Source organism: Pygocentrus nattereri, chromosome 5, assembly GCF_015220715.1.
Source record: "Pygocentrus nattereri isolate fPygNat1 chromosome 5, fPygNat1.pri, whole genome shotgun sequence".
Classification (NCBI taxonomy): domain Eukaryota; kingdom Metazoa; phylum Chordata; class Actinopteri; order Characiformes; family Serrasalmidae; genus Pygocentrus; species Pygocentrus nattereri.
This window is the reverse complement of record NC_051215.1, coordinates 4429449-4446878: the sequence shown is the minus strand read 5'-3', so window position 1 is coordinate 4446878 and position 17430 is coordinate 4429449. Positions and strand designations below refer to the sequence as shown.

Genomic DNA, 17430 nt, shown 5'->3' with positions numbered 1-17430 from the left:
CTCACAGACGAGCTTTTGTTTCTTTAAACTTTGTGCCGCTTTACCTGAAAGTGTTTTGCTGCGTCTCGTTGGCGACACTGCTCGCTTATTTCCAGTACCGCTGCTTGTTTTTGCACATGTGCAGACTGAGAAATCGGAAAGAAATCAGTCATCAGAGTTCACAGCACTGAGAAAATGATTACGGAGTTAAAATACAGCCTCTTTAGCGGTTTTCTTGATCAGATTTCTAGATCTTACTCTGATCTAAGAAGAAATGCGGAAATGTTTATCATGTTCAGTGATGAACGCTCAGCCGGCTCAGAGACCCTCCCTGAAGATGGTTTTCAAGCAAACCGCTCACAGTGGCATCCAGCGCTGTACGCTGAGGTGACTGAAGCTAAAGCGAGAGGTTAGAAGCTGAAACGCCCGTTTGTAACGCAGAGTTGATGCATTTCTGATGGAAGGAAACATTTCGCGTTCATGTGCTAAAGTATGAACACCCCAGTCAAATGACATGTTTTGTTGAATTTAAGTGAAAGTAAGTTCACAGGATGCAATGAAAAGGTATTTTTGTGCACTTTATCAGAATTGAAATGACTGTAGTGACATTCGTGCATTGATTCTGTGATCGACAGCACCTGTGTGTGTGTGTGTGTGTGTGTGTGTGTGTGTGTGTGTGTGTGTGTGTGTGTGTGTGACATGATTGCTCTTAAAACTGAGGCATTTTTAGACTTTCAGATTAGGACCAGGTTCATATTGTTTATGTATTTTATTTCTTAGTTTATTATTATTATATTTTTTATTTATTCTTGTTTTATCTGAAGTTATTATATTGTAACTTCATTTTTATTAATTTTTATTATAGTTTATTTACTACCATGATTATTATTACTTTAGCATTTATGTTTTTACTAGCTAACTTCAGTCCCTGATCTCTGTGTTGGCTCAGCTACATTGTAACTGAGGGTCGCCGTCGGTGTTCTCTGAGTTTAAGTACAGGTTAATTGATTTGATTCATGTTGTTTGTTTTTTTTTTTTGCGATAATATTGAATAAATATGAAAAATACTGTTGTCTGTAACTCCTTAGCTGGTGTAGTTGGAGGTAGTGAGGATCCCGCTTAACCATGTGTTTTGTTTTTCAGGGCTATGTCCTCAGCAGCCACCACGCCTCCATCAGTGGACAAAGTGGACGGGTTTTCCCGAAAATCTGTCAGGAAGGCTAAACAGAAGCGCTCTCAGAGTTCCTCTCAGTTTCGCTCTCAGGGCAAACCCATCGAGCTCACACCCCTCCCTCTGCTCAAAGGTAACACACACACACACACACACACACACACACACACACACACACACACACACACACACACATACACATACACATGCGCAGCTCGTTTGTTTATCTGTGTGATGTGAGGATGGTCAGGACCGTCCTTTTGCTTATTAGCTGATGAGCTGAATCCGGTGTGTTTGATGAAGCAGTGTGAAGTCTGCAGTGTGTTGGCCTGCGAGGACTGAAGCCTGAGGCATGTGACCTGGATTTAACCCATTTATGCCAATAGTGGTTCTTTTAAATTGGCCTCACTTTATTTGGATGGTCCTCTTTAGCTGGGCTTCTCAACCTTTTTACACCTCTAGGTCCACATGTTTATCACTAGAAAGCATGAAGAAAAAAAAAAACAAAAATTAATTTTTTTTGCTTAATAAGGAAATTTTCACCACAGTGTGGTACTTTGAGCTCCACTGGTGCATCACTTGTATTGATATTGTTCACCGTTTGCGAACGGTTTATTTTTTAATTTTCCACAGACCTTTTTTTTTCGTTCACTTTGGACACCTCAGTACTGACCCGAGGACCATCAGAAGGTGCTTCGTGGTCCGTGTCCCAGTGGTTAAGAAACCCTGCTCTATAGTCCCCTGCGGATTATCTACAGATCTTCAGATTGTTCTGTTAAAACTCAGTTGGTTCTAAAGTGGTGGTCTAGGATTTGGACCAGACTGAAGGTTGGGTTTAGGTTTTGGGTTGAGGGTTAGGGTTAGGAATAGAGCCAGACAAAAGCAAATTAAGCATCTACAAAGCATCTGAGGTGGACTATCCAAATAAAGTATTGCCTTTAAATTTACTGCAGCAGTTCTCGGAGCTTCACTGAGCACGAATCTGAAAACTAAGCCAGAATTGATCAGTTTGGCTACAGCTTCAGATATTCTTATTGTGTGTTTTTAGCCCCTTAAATGTCTGGGGCCAACTGGCAGGCCTAACGTTTTACTACTCGCCTCTGTAATCTAAGAATAGCTTGCATTAAAGTCTCTGTAGTTCCTGAATAATAAGCCTTAGTCTTATGTGCCTTATGGAGTCTGGGATTTTAAAGAGTTAGCTTTTAGGGGTCAGTTGAGTAAAGACACTTGTTTATAAAACGGTTTTCTGTCTGAATGTGTGAACTTTTACTGGACTTATGTCAAAATGCACTTGTTACTCGTCTCTATAGCTTTGATTTTAAAGAGTTTTAAAGAGTTCCACCATTTTTTTAAAATTGATTTTTAATTGATTTTTTCTTTCAAAATTTGAGTAATTCAGTCACTGAGATGTGAGTGGAGTCATGCCAGATTGGTCTAATGTGAAATGGTTCGTTCTAGCTTGGAGACTTGGAGACCTCTGGTTCCTGTCTCTTTAAGTCTACAATACAGTTATAGCCAGTTTTACTATCTAAAACTGCATGTGAACCTGCACCTGCCTTTTGGAGCTGTTGACGGCATAACAGGCATAAATCTGACAAAAATGTTTTCCTTTGTGTCTATTTTGCCTTGGAACACCCCTCATGTATCCCTCCACCATGAATGGGTTAACCCTTGTGTGGTGTTTGGGTCTGTTGGACCCATTTTCAGTCCTTACTAAAAGAAAAAAATGATGCAACCTCAGTTTCCCTGTTCTTTGCTCGTTTTCTGTGAAGAACATAAAATAATCCATTTTCAGGGTCTTCACTCTATTCAACCCCCCCCCATTTATATTACACATGTGGTCTGAACCCACGGGGAGTAAAAGTGTGTAGGTGCTGTGTCCTTCACTCTGTTCTCCTCCTACATGGCCTGCTGTTGGTGTGTGTGTGTGTGTGTGTCAGGGTGAACAACAAGGACAGGCTGCTGACTGGCTACAGCTGCTACAGGAGAATCCTACACTGGACACATGATATTTTGAGCATCTGGTAGTTTTCGATAAATTATGGATGTGTAGATTTTAAAAGACCAATATTGTGGTGGCTCCACCAGACCACTTAGCAACAAACATAACACCACACAAGGGTTTAAATAAATTGATTCAAATCTGATCAAAATCTAGAAGATTTTAGAGGTGGACGTCTGGTCCCTATCGCCACCACTGTGGACTGTTCTGACTCTGTACTCAAACTAAACCACTCTGTACATCTGTGTTTACATCTTCACCATTTCGTTATGCAGACATTTAGCAGAATCGGTGGAATTACCCTTCAAGTTGGAATTTGTGAAAACTTGACCGCTCCATGCTTCGCCCACCAATGTGACCTGATGGCAGCTGTAGGACATTGTGTTGACACATACGCCGTTCAGACTCATTCAACCACACAATAGTGAGCTTTCAGTTTAAAATGCTAAAAAAAACTCTATTACACAACGTCATTGTCTGCATGTCTGGAGTTTTTCCTTTTCTCTCTCTTCATCGCCGTTGAATTGGCCTGATTACAAATCCCAAATGAACGACTGAAATGATGGTGAGAGTGAGATTAAAATCTGACTCGTCTCCGCCGTCTTTACACATGACCCGACCTCCTGCAGCCTCTGAGGATTAAGGGTAGGAAGAACAGCGGGGACCACCTAAACCTCACAGCTGGGCTTTTAATTAAATGTCACAGAGCTGAGTGAGTGAGTGAGTAGGATCACTACTGGGATGTAATCAGATGAACTGTTAGCTTTCATCAATGCAGTCAACATCGTCGTGTTTTATTCCTCGGCTAACGTTTTTCATGTGTTCATGATGCCGGTGGAAGAGTCGTTGGTGTTCTCCAAGGAGATGTGCTGTGGTTGCAGGCTGATCTGTCGATAGGTTGTAGTTTTTCATAGTGCTCAGTAGGGGGCACACTAGATTAAATATGTAGGAGCCCCTCCATGCATACAGTACATGCTTTAGTCAGATGCTGGAAAGCTACATGCAGAGTGAAGCTGGTGTTTATGCAGCATTCATTTTTTCAAAACTTTATTTATTTATTTATAACCACTTTAGAGTAGAAAAATGTTGAACCGTAATCATTACACAGCCCTAATTACTATGGCTATGTTCAGACTGCCATCCGGGTTGTGTCCAGATTGATTTTTTTATTATTTTTTTATTTATTTATTTATTTTTTTGATAGTCTAGACAGATAATAACCACATGAAATCCGATTTTTTTTTTTTTTTTTTTTGCAAATCGCACCCAAACCACATTTGGAGGTGGTTTGAACTGCGATTCCACTCAGATTTTTACAGATGCGTCCCACTCAGGACACCCTGACCACTCAAATCAGATTTCAAGCAGAATCAAGCTTTATTGGCCAGGTGTGCTTAGACATACAACGAATGGTTTTGGTTATAGGAGCTCACAGCGCACAGTATCAGACAAACGTACATATAGTGAATAACATAAAAGAAAACCTAAAATAAAATCCAATAAAATAAAACATGCATTCCTACCATCACTCACTCACACACAGTCGTACCTGTAAACTTTATAGTGTGCAAAGTATGAGTCTGAAGTTAAAGTGCTGAGAGCAGCAGCAGTTAAAGGGTGTATAGTGGCAAAGAAAGGGATCAGTGAGGGGACGGGCAGATAACTGGGGTATTAAGGCAGGTAAGCAAGATGCTAGAATAAACACTGGTTTGAGAGAGTAGTTTAAATGTAAATATACAGTATAGATACTATATACCAAAGCGTGTCTTGCATCGCTTGGAACAGACAACGAAGATGTCAAATCCAAATTGCCGTAAGTGCTGGGATTTGAGACGAGTAGAAAAGATTCCTGCTTATGCCAGAGAATTCTGAAGAGGTCGGATGGCGAGATGATGCACCTCCATCTCTCCTGCGCCCGCATTTGAAATCTGCGTCACCCTCATGGCTACGTATTAACACCAACGTCATTACCACGGCACCCCATGTAGGTAGTCTGTATGCTCAAATCCAATCTTGTCACTTGCAGATAACCGTGCAGACAGTGATCTCAGAAGATCCGATTTGTCGGCAGTCTGAATGCAGCATGTGTGCCAAACTCTTGATACTGTAGGTTGTGCGCTATATTGCCGAAAGTATTCGGTCAGCCGTCCTAATAATTGAATTCAGGTGTTCTAATCACTTCCATGGCCACAGGTGTATAAAGCCGAGCCCCTCGGCCTGCAGACTGCTTCTACAGACATTAGTGAAAGAATGGGTCGCTCTCAGGAGCTCAGAGAATTCCAGCGTGGTGCCGTGATCGGACGCCACCTGTGCAGCAAGTCCAGTCGTGAAATTTCCTCACTACTAAATGTTACACAGTCAACTGTCAGTGGGATTATAACAAAGTGGAAGTGATTGGGAACGACAGCAACTCAGCCACAAAGTGGTCGGCCACGGAAAGTGACAGAGTGGGGTCAGCGGATGCTGAGGGGCATAGTGCGCAGAGGTCACCAACTTTCTGCAGAGTCAATCACTACAGACCTCCAAACTTCATGTGGCCTTCAGATCAGCTCAAGAACAGCGTAGAGAGCTTCATGGAATGGGTTTCCATGGCCGAGCCGCTGCATCCAAGCCTTACATCACCAAGCGCAATGCAAAGCGAGGAATGCAGTGGTTTAAAGCGCCGCCACTGGACTCTAGAGCAGTGGAGACGTGTTCTCTGGAGTGACCAATCACGCTTCTCCGTCTGGCAATCCGATGGACGAGTCTTGATTTGGCGGTTGCCAGGAGACGGTAATTGTCTGACTGCATTGTGCCAAGTGTAAAGTTTGGTGGAGGGGGGATCATGGTGTAGGATTGTGTTACAGGAGTTGGGCTCGGCCCCTTAGTTCCAGTGAAAGGAACTCTTAAAGCTTCAGCACCAAGAGATTTTAGACAATTTCATTTTCCCGACTTTGTGGGAACAGTTTGGGGAGTTTGGCCCCTTCCTGTTCCAACATGACTGCGCACCAGTGCACAAAGCAGATCCATAAAGACCTGGATGAGCGAGTTTCCAGGTGCGAAAGGCTGTCAGTGCAATACAGGATTTTGAGTTTTTTAACTAAGATAATGGAAATACAGGTTTTAGTAAGCGTGTGATGAAAAATCTACTCAGTTTCGTGTATTTCTAAATATTTGCAGTTTGAAAAACTAGATGCTCCTATTGTCGTTGCTGTTGATGCAAAGACACCTGTATGCTGCTAAAGCTGTTATGGTTCAGTTCGATTGTTATAAGGCTGATCTTCCCAGCTCAGTAACCTCAGGACTGCTTTGGTTAATTCTTTGTCACGTAATCATGAACGTGCACTGGCCAGACGGCCGGACCTACTGACCTCGCAGTTCTGTTCCTTGTTTATTTTCCACCTGCTTATATATTGACAAAATAACTGATCAACCGCTGAATTATTTGTTGCGTTTTAGAGTCTAATTTGGCTAATTAGCTGCCTGGCTTGCTTGATTAATAGCCACTTTACTTGCATTTGAATGCTGTAAAATGGGGGGGGGGACTTTCCATATGTACACGTGGGTACATTTAACATTACAGACGTTTTTTTTTTTTATCATAGGAAATGCATGACAGAATATTTAGTGCATTAGAGTCTAACTGCCTCGGTGCACATCTGTCACACAGACACTCATACACAGTACACAGAGACTCCCATAGCTTACAGCCTAACACACAGCAATAACAGCATAAATTAGTGATTTTAAGGTGGCAGTGAATTTAAAGTATCAGTACATTTCACTTGGCAGTGGATTTAAGGTGTGTTAAATTAGAAGGAGCAGTTTAATTAAGGTGGCTGTGGATTTTGGGTAACAGTGGATTTAGCCAGGGTTTAAGGTAGCAGTGAATTTATGGTGCCGTTGGATTTGAGGTAGCAATAGATTTAAAGTCGCAGTGGATTTTAAGTTACCCCTGTGTGTGTGTGTGTGTGTGTGTGTGTGTGTGTGTATATCGCCTTAGCAACAACTTTGATAACACAGCAACTTCCTCACAACTAACGAGCAACAAGCAACGCTTTAGCAACCATGAGAACTTTTCCCGAATTTTAACGTTTTAATGTAAGTAGGTTTGTTTTTCAAGCCATCTTAAAGTTCGTTAATGAACTTTCCCTTTCTAAGGAACGTGGCACGTGTAGTTGTTCAGCGTTCTAGACATACTAGTGGTACCTGTGATGTACCCTCAGTAGTGTCATGTGAAGTGTCATGATGATGATATATCCCTCAGTCCTCAGGACCTAAATCAACAGCTGTACTGCACCCTGGCTGCCACCGTCTCCCACCATCTCTCTCTCTCTCGGTGAGGCACGGACCAGAGGTCCCGTAGTGTCTCTGACCTCATGGGCAGAATGTTTAAAAAGAGGAGGGCAGAAAATAGAACTGAAGACAGAACGGAACGTCGGAGGCACGGGGGGGGGTGCCGGGGGTCTTCTTTCGGCCTATCCCTCTCTCCACCCATCCGTAGTTTCCGTGGGGTCAGCTCTGCCCTCGGTAACCTGATCCTGACCGTACCATCCTGGTGAGGAGCCTCCGCTTTTCCTCTGTGTACACACACGGTGTCCCTCCGCTCGGAGTCTCTATTAGATTAATATTTACTTTTAAACGCCGCGGCCACAGACCGGCCGTGTTCACCTCTGAGCGACGGAGAGAGGGAAGTGTGAAGTGACTGGGTGAGTGGGGTTTTTGGGGGAAGGGGAGGTGAGAGGTGTTTGCAAGGTGGACAAAGGGAGGGGTCAGACATGTCAGCTCAGCACCTTTCTGTTTTCTTTCTCTCTCTCCTGTTTAGTCTGCGCCACATTATCGCTGCCGGTCTCTCTTCAGTCCGTGTTTTCCTGTCGCTGGAGGTGACAGTTTTGTATGTTTTTGTGAAGAGCTTGTGCCACTTTTCCTTACCGATTCCAATCCCATGGAATATTTCTTTACCCACTGCTAAGCTTTCAAACCCCTTAAAACTCTGTGTTTAATCATTCCAAGGCATATTGTTCAGTACATACTACGGATTTAATGAGGTGACTGCCTATTGCTCAGTATTTAGTGTGAAGTATTTAGGAATGAGATATATATTCGCTATATACTGTGAATACTCTGTGAAAGACCCCTCAGAGTAATTTGGTACATACTGTGTTTTATTTGGTACTTGGTGTGACCTGTTCAGTGACTAAGAATTCATCAGTATCTACTGTAAATTACTACTAGTGGCTATTATGACTTATTCTGTGTCTACCATAAATGATTTGGCCTAATATACAACTCCATTTCCAAAAAAGTTGGGACGCCGTTCAAAATGTAAAAAATAAAAACAGAATTCAGTGATGTGCAAATCATTTAAACCCTATATTTAATTAGGATAACCATATTTTTAAAGTAAAATATTTCAAAGACAACATGTTGAAACTGAGAATTTTATTTATTTAGAAATTTTGAAATATTTTGAATTTGATGCCACACGTTCTAAAAAAGTTTGCCTGTTTACCACTGCCAGATCTGGACTGCTGGCAGGTCAGTTTAGCACCCAGACTCTTATAATACAGACCAATGCTGTTTTAACACAAGCAGAATATGGTTTGTCACCGTCTTGCTGAAATAATCAAGGCCTTCCCTGAAAAAGACGTCGTCTGGATGGCAGCATATGTTTCTCTCAAATATGTTTAACATTCAACATTAACGGCGCCTTCACAGATGTGCACGTCACGCATGCCATGTGCACCAACGCCCCCTTATACCATCTTTAATACTGGCTGTTGAACTGTGCACTGATAACGAGTTCAGTGGTCTTCAGCCCAGAGGACACAGTGTCCATGATTTCCAAAAAGAATTTCAAAATGTTGATTAATCAGACCACAGGACACTTTTCCACTTCCCTTCAGTCCATTGAGTTAAGGCCCAGAGAAGGTGGCAGCATTTCTGGATCCTGTTTATTTCCAGGTTCTTCTTTGTGTTTTATAGTTTTTATAGTTTTAACTTGCATTTGTGGATGCAGTGATGAACTGTGTTCACAGACAGTGGTTTTCAGAAGTGTTTCTGAGCTCACGCAGTGATTTCCACTACAGAGTCATGTCTGTTTTTAATGCAGTGCTGTCTGAGGGCCCAAAAATCACAACCAGCATACACTGGTTTTTGGCCTTGACCCTTACATACAGAGATTTCTCCAGATTCTCTGAATCTTTTAACGATATTATGTACCATAGATGATGAAAAGCTAAAGTTCTTTGCTGTTTTATATTGAGAGTTTTTTTTTTAAATGTTGCAGTATTCGCTGGCACAGTCTTTCACAGAATGGTGAACCCCTCCTCATCTTTACTTCTGAAAGACTCAGCCTCTCTGGGACCTGCTGCCAATTACCCACTGGGTTCCAACTTTTCTTGGAACATGTTGGTAATAAACTCAAAATTGGCGTATATTTTTCAAAAATCTAACATTTCTCAGTTTCAATGTTTCATATGATGTCTTTGTTAAATTTACATTCTGCAAAGCGCCCCGACTTTTGGGAAGTGGGATTGTGAATTATTCCGTATTGACCATGAAATTTTAATTGTGTACTTAATTTCTATTACTTGCTGTGAATTGAATAAATTGACTTCTATAAATTATTCAGTATTTTATATTATTTACTTACTACAGAGTAAGGAACTGCTATGAATGATTCAGTATCTACTCTGAATATTAGGTACTTGGCTACAAATTATTCAGTAACTACTGTGAATTATTCAATATACTATTAATACTATTAATTACTTCATAACTGCTGTAAGACTTCTGTGTAAGTTCTGTAGTTCATCAGTCGGTTTACCCAAAAATGATTTGTAAGCGTGCAGTTAGAAAACATGTAGGGTTGGTTGTAGCACTTAAACCAGCAGTCCGAGTGTGTGATTGAGTGTGTGTGGTTCATATTATGCTCAGTGCTTGTCTTGGTACATCAGCACTGTTCTAGCATTACCCAGTGTGGATGGAGTTCTACTTCAGAGTAGCTGTTGGAGTGACTTTGGTGCTGGATAGTTGAGTGTTTTAAAGCAGTTTGGCAAGAAATTAAAACCTCTGTCCATTAGGGCTGCATGGTGTAAAGTTTCTTAATCATTGCCAATTTGTTGGCTTTCACAGTTCTGATATCGCAGAAGGGTCTAATTTGCAAATTAGTATGATATTGGAGTCTTATAATGAATCAAGCTCCACGAGATGTTATCTAGCGGTGGTGGTGGTGGTGGTGGTAGTGGTAGTGTAATGAATCAAGGCAATCACAATATCCAAAAGTAGTAGTAGCAGTGGCAGCCATGCATTCAGTGGGTTCATTAGACTGTTTTCAGTGAAATAATTTGGGGGGTAAGTTTAAAAGTGTTGCGTGATGAGTAAATTTGTTAAAGTGGAACGTGAGCTTAATTTTGAACGGCTGAATTTTGTATTATACCTTAGTACTTTAGAATTTCTTGAATTATTTATATGTGGTCTAATAACAGCTGTTGGCCTGTTGTCACTGAAATTTAACATGTGCTATCCTGTTAAGTGTGTATCCAGCATGCAGGGTGGTGATGGGCTGGTTTGGGTCAGTCTTAGGTAGAGTTTTGTGGGGCTCAGTTCAGCAATCGATTGTGTGGTTTGGGTCAAACCAAGTCGTTTGTGGTTTCTGCCAACATTTTTTCGGGCTCTGGTTTGGACTCTTGGAGCTGTTGGTCTGGTTGGGTCAGGAAAGGCTTGGACATTGATTTTTGGACTGTTTGTCTATTCACCTCAACTAAACACGTGTGCATTGCTAGGGGGATAAGTAGCTCCAATTAGCTCTTGTTTGTTTTTCAGATATTACAGTATTATCACAAATATATTGAAATATAGCTTTGTGCCTTTTCCCTCAGTATTGTTCACCCCCACTATCCATGTGTTACTGCTGCATCGCTTCAAATGTTGATTTATAGTCTCTCGAAACGAAGTGAATTATTAAAAATGTGTGTATGACACTAAATGTGTTATTAAATATTAAACATCCAGCAAGATGTGCAAGAAACGCAGCCCCGTGATTGGTCCATGCTTACAAAAGCATTACACGAGATAAAGTTTGCATCAAGAGGAGGTAAAAATGGTGAAATATCAGTCATTTATTGGTCATTGCAACATTTTTCAAAGGGTAAGCTTAGTATACGTTTACTGTTTGCCTGAAAGAACAAGATTAACAATATTAATTAGAAAGACAACACGTCGTTTAGGTTCCCAGGATCTTTAATGGGAAAATTAATGTGAAAGAAAAAAATTAATGCATTTCTCCAAAATGGTGACTTTACAAGAGAAGGAAGAAACATACTTTACTTTTAATGTAAGTCAATGGAACCAGACGTCTCTTCAAGTCGTTTTGGGACGTTTCCTTTGATCCATTCATCATGAAATTTACACACAATATGTAAAGGACAACAGGCGTTTTCAAGCACCGTCAAAAACTTAAAAACAACAAAAATGGAGATATGAGTTTTTCTTCCGACAACAGGGATTTGTTTTAGTATTTTAATTGATTGGCGCAACATTTCTGAACAGTATTTTAAACTGCGGGTAACCTGGGGAGGGGTGTTTTGGGCTGTAGTCCCATTTCAGTGCCTGGGTGGTAGTAAAAGGTAGCGGCTGCAGGTGTTCCTGGTATTTCTGACCTGAAAAATGTGAACTACACTCACCAGCCACTTTGCTAGTAAAAGGTTTGACCCCCTTTTGCCTTCAGAACTGCTTTAATTCTTCGTGTCAGACTTTCAACAAGGTGTTGGAAACGTTACTCAGAGATTCTGGTTGGTTATTTGAGTTCCTGTTGTCTTTCTATCATCTGGAACCAGTCTGCCCGTTCTCCTCTGACTTCTCACATCAACAAGGCGTTTTCCCAGTAGATCAGCAGTTTCTGAAATACTCAGACCAGCCCGTCTGGCACCAACAACCACGCCACGTTCAAAGTCCCTTAAATCCCCTTTCTTCCCCGTTCTGATGCTCGGTCTGCACTTCAGCAAGTTGTCTTGACCACCTCTACATGCCTAAAATTTGTGTTAACAAGCAATTGAACAGGTGTACCTAATAAAGTGGCCAGTGAGTGTCTCCGATATAGGCTTCCTTTGTTCGTCGTGCCTCATAACATGAAAACCAAAATGCTCACACTGCGTCTTTAAAACTGTCGACCCTGAACTGCTGCATTGTGGAGATGTTTCAAATACTCCTCCTTTCCCAAAGCTGTCTGCTCTCTTTACTAACCCTAATTAAGTGGGTATTAAGCTCCCTATCGTGTGCCAGGAGGTCCATTTAGCCGACACGTTTGGAAAGAGTCAGTCAAGCAAGTCGGTTCAGTGCTTAAACGTCTTGGCTAACGGTTGCTGTTTACCTGAATGAGGTGCCTTTGATTACATTTGGTCCCCTGGTTCTTGACGCTAAGGCCCCAGTAGACTTCATTGTTAATGGACAAGCTATTAAGTCCCTTATCGCTGTAGACAAAATCTAGCGCTTGGATGGGGACCTTGGTCCTAGCAGGATGTGTTGAGCTGAAACTGGGCGTAGTTCTGTAGTTCTGGACCTTCAGCAGCTCCATGGATGCACAGTTTGTTGCTGTCATTTAGGCTTCTCCTGCATTACTGACACAACAGGAGTGACTCTCATGTTTTATCCACACCCTGTTCAAGTGGCCAAAAGCAGTTTGACCACTTGACCACCAGCAGATCAACAGCAGGGAAAGACATGTCTGCTGTGTTGACCTGTTTCCCGGTTTCTATGAAGGACATTGGACTGTTGTCTCGGGTTCTTCTTCAGGACACGTGTTAAGGCGACGTTCTCATAGCAGATGGCTAATGAGCGGTTTCATTGACGGCTGTCTGTCCTTATCAAGCTTTTACTTGAAGGTAACTGGACGACACAATAGATGTGCAGACAGACAGTCAAAGCAAGAGCAAACGGGCGACAGGCAGCTAGACAGGTGGTCTAACGTTGCTGGTTTTGTTAATGCTGGGTTAGTTTAGCTTGTGGAGAATGTCAAGTGGCCCAAATCTGATCTTCTCAAATCAGATTTTTCTTTTTTTAAATGTTTTAAATGTGATGTGTATGCGACATCAGCCTGAACAGAGCAGCTCCTAACCTGACACGTTCACAATCACGGCGCTTCACGCTGCTCATCCAGAGGTAAACAATCACGACTGCCAACGAGCGCCAGTCGCTCCTGGAGGATCAGCTTCATCTTCACCAGCATCACAGGAGCCATCATGAAGCTTCACTGACACCTCACTGACTGGCGGCTGGGCTTGTCACCCAGAATGTGTTTGAGCCGTAAAACAGGCGCCGTCGCTTCTTCTGTTCGTGTCCTCAGATGCTTTAAACTTTGCTTTCAGGCTTTTAACTGAGCTTTGACGCTGCAGCCTCATCCTCCTACGGCCGCGTTCAGACGTTTCTTTGAAGGCAGAGCGGTTCTCTTTACGTTTTTTGTACAGAAACATCAGCTCGAATGTTTGAATCTTAGCACCAAATTCTGACTAATGTCGAGTGGGATTGGCATTAAAGTGGCATGAATTCAGTTTCAGTACCACATATGAAAGCGTCTCAAATCGGAGTTGAATGTCAGATTTAGTGTGTTTATCTGTTCACACTGACGCGCAGACACACATCTGTGTCGCGTATGAGGGAAAAGTTGGCCGTTTGCAGGTCAGTGATGTTCTAACTACTTTCATTTTGGTCAAAGAGTCAAACACAAAACAAATTGAAAGCTAAACGACGTTCGAACACTTTTGCTGAGCCACTTTTGCTGTGTATGCAAACTCACCGCGGGTTGATCTGTATGATCTTCAGTTCTTTGTAATAAATAAAAGCATTAAATTTACTTGTTAAATGTGGTTCTTATTAGAAGTAAAGGGGTCATGCATCATGTTATATGTGTATATATTCATTTAACCTGCTTTACAAATAAGGCAATACAGTCCGAGATGGAGAACATAATTAAAAATAGTTAAAACATGATTAAAAGAAGCTTAGGAGAGTCAATCAATTAAAAATTGAATTAGAAATTAAATTAGGATGGGTAAGTAATCAAATTAAAAAGTAAGAGTTACATTAGGATTTTTAAAAGTGCCGTTACTGATTAAAATGGTCTAGAAACAGTAACTTAGCATTTTTAACTTTTAGTGAAAGTTAGTAACAGTTTTATTCTAAGTAATTTTGGTTGGTCCATGGCACAAAAGCAGCCAGCATTTTTAAATTGTGTGTGTGTGTGTGTGTGTGTGTGTGTGTGCGTGTGATCAGGATTTATAGGCACGTATGGAGTAGTTAGGGTAGCGTTTTGGTGTCTATCTGCTGGCCGAAGACCCTGAAAGTAAACATGGGATCGGCGTGACCCGCCTATTACCCCCTGTAATCCTCTCCCTGAGATGCAGCGGCCAGTGTGCGGTTTAAGCGTTGATCACATACATCACATTTCTGTCTCACACTCCACCTGTCAGAATATCTCTCTCGCCCTCCCTGTCTCTCTCGCTCTGTTTCCGGTGTGCTCTCTGCTCTAATGTCAGTTTAAGGATTGGACACTCGAGCCTTTTCCATCTCCCACAAACTCTCTCTGTAGACGCATTTCATTAATGTCTGTATCTCTCACACACGTCACACACATTCTCTCCACCAGTAAACTAAGCCCACTCCTCATCGTTTGCAGCCGGGGGTTTCCCTGCATGTGGGAGTTTGAGGCACATGCTGTTACTTTATACGTGCAGCTCTTCCTAGAGATCTCTTTCCCCAGAACCCGTAACGAGCTCCGACTGGAACTCTGTCTCTTTTCTACTCATGACGATTGTGAAGTAAACCAGCGTTGGACACAAACTTGGAGGGAATTAAAAATTTGCTTATTTCTCCTGTAATCCTATTCTTACAGTCTTAACCTCGTTTTTTAGGCTTTGTGGATTCTTCAGAGCTACAGATGCAGGATATTGTAGGGAAACATCAGTATTGGCAAATAATTGCTTTTATAAAAACAATCTACACCGAACAGATGTTTTTATCTTTTTATTTAGCGTAACATTTTCTGTGCTGCACTGAATCCTGTCTAATTATGCTCTTTGTGTAAACAAGCCATTAGGAAGTGTTTTAAGATCTGATGACGTTCACACTGTGCTCAGAGAAGTATAACATACATACATATATATATATATACTGTATATAACAAGTATACTGTGACGTGATTTGTTGTGATATTATTGATAAATATTGGCATGTTGTCCAGCCCTAATTGTGACAAGCCTGCACACTCATTGAGCGCGTTTACATGCACTTAATAATCCGAAAACTGCAGGACATCAGATTTCGTCAGCAAACACGGTTACATGCACTTGAGTATTTAGATAATGTGAAACGTCAGATGGTAATCAGCCAATAAACCCACAGAAGACTTGATGTAAATCGAAGATGCCGTTTTATCATTGCTCCACTTTGCCTGAAAATATGAACATCATCTTAAAAATAAAGCATGTAGTGAATTTCAACATCGCTCCAAAAGTGTTTTGCTGCGTCTCACGTCAACGCGGCTCGCTTATTTCTGGTACCACCGTCTGTTTTCGCGCATACGCAGACTGAGAACTGATTACTGAGCTAAAATTCAGCCTTTAGACCTCACGCCAATCTAAGAAATTAGAGTGCTCTGTTTAAATTACCATTTGAATAATCAGATAACTGCAGAATCAGATTATTATTATTATTATTATTATTATTTTGAATTTACTTTTAGTCCCCCGCCCCCAATTTTCTCCCCAATTTAGTCGTCTCCACTTCCTAGTCAGGACTCCCCCAATCACACACTGCAAGCCCTAGGAGGCTGAAAGCGAGCGCAGGCTTCCATAGTGACCTGTGAAACGCCGCCGCTGCGTCTTTTCTGCTGCTCACACGTCGTCACGGGAACTCGCAATCTCCTGAGGATGGAGCCAACGCTTACACTCTTGCGCCACTCAGGAGCCCCATGATCAAATTACTGGGTGCATGTATACGCATTGACTGCTCTATTAAAGTTCCACATTATTACCCTATTAAGTGTTATTACTGCCGCTGTGATCTACTAATTAAATGTAATTATGGGATAAGATGTAAGACTAAAGGTGATGGTTCTTCCTCAGGTTAACCTTGTTTGTGTGTGTGTGTGTGTGTGTGTGTGTGTGTGTGTGTGTGTGTGTGTGTGTGTGTGTGTGTGGTCAGACGTCCCTGCTCAGGAGCAGCCGGATTTGTTCCTGAAGAAGCTGCAGCAGTGCTGCACCGTATTTGACTTCATGGACACACTTTCTGACCTGAAGATGAAAGAGTACAAACGGTCCACGCTGAACGAGCTGGTGGACTACGTCACAGTCAGCCGGGGCTACCTCACAGAGCAGGCCTACCCTGAGGTCGTCAAAATGGTGAGTGCCTTAATAAATAAAAATAATTAATTGTGAAATGTTTCGATGTAGATTCACATTTCTTTACAGTGCTGCTGATGGGAACAAGAGGTTGTGAGTTTTATATGTAATGTCATTGATGGTAAAATGAGGTACTATTTTGTTTAGTATAATCATTATTATTTTATTATTTTTAGATTATATTGATAAATGTAGTAAAATAGTGGAAAATCTGAAATTTTCTTTGGTTACTATTTTACCTTTCAACACCCTGAACTTACCACTCCAACATTTAAAAACAAAACATGTTTGAGTCCAAAACTATCAAAACTAGCGTAAAATATTTGTCATCAGGCAACGCATTCTTAATAACTTTCTGTGATGGAGATTTTAGAGGCATGAACAACTCAGATGTCTGGTTCCTGTCACCACCACTGTGAACAATGCTGACTTTTTCTAGAACAGAACGGCTCACAATAAACCACACCTGAATGACGACGTTTACATGTTAAAAACTGAGTTATTGTAATAATACTAATAATTAAAAATATATATATTTTATTTCCTTTTTCATCTCTATATTGGCAAAGGTATTCTGTCACCGAATCCAAATCATTGAATTCAGGTGTTCCAGTCACTTCCTTGGCCACAGGTGTATAAATCCGAGCCCTTAGGCCTGCAGACTGCTTCTACAGACGTTAGTGAAAGAATGAGTCGCTCTCAAGAGCTCCTATTCCACATATTCCAAATATTCCACAGTCAACTGTCAGTGGGATTATAACAAAGTGGAAGCGATTGGGAACGACAGCAGCTCAGCCACGAAGTGGTCGGCCACGTAAATTGACAGAGCGGTCAGTGGATGCTGAGGGGCATAGAGCACAGAGGGCACCAACTTTCTGCTGAGTCAATCACTACAGACCTCC

General features: G+C 41.6%; 1 protein-coding gene across 2 annotated transcripts in view; it reads left to right on the top strand.

The window, feature by feature from the left end:
• Window positions 1-17430, top strand: part of ppp2r5eb (protein phosphatase 2, regulatory subunit B', epsilon) — a 47717-nt gene that overhangs the window by 17305 nt on the left and 12982 nt on the right. The window contains exons 2-3 of one of the 2 annotated variants that reach the window (XM_017683384.2): window positions 1123-1283; window positions 16332-16528. In XM_017683384.2, the coding sequence (XP_017538873.1) occupies window positions 1127-1283; window positions 16332-16528 (354 nt within the window). In that variant the 5' untranslated portion in view covers window positions 1123-1126. Of the gene's footprint in view, window positions 1-1122; window positions 1284-7698; window positions 7841-16331; window positions 16529-17430 lie in introns of those variants that run through there. The other variant, XM_017683385.2, reaches the window with a different exon arrangement.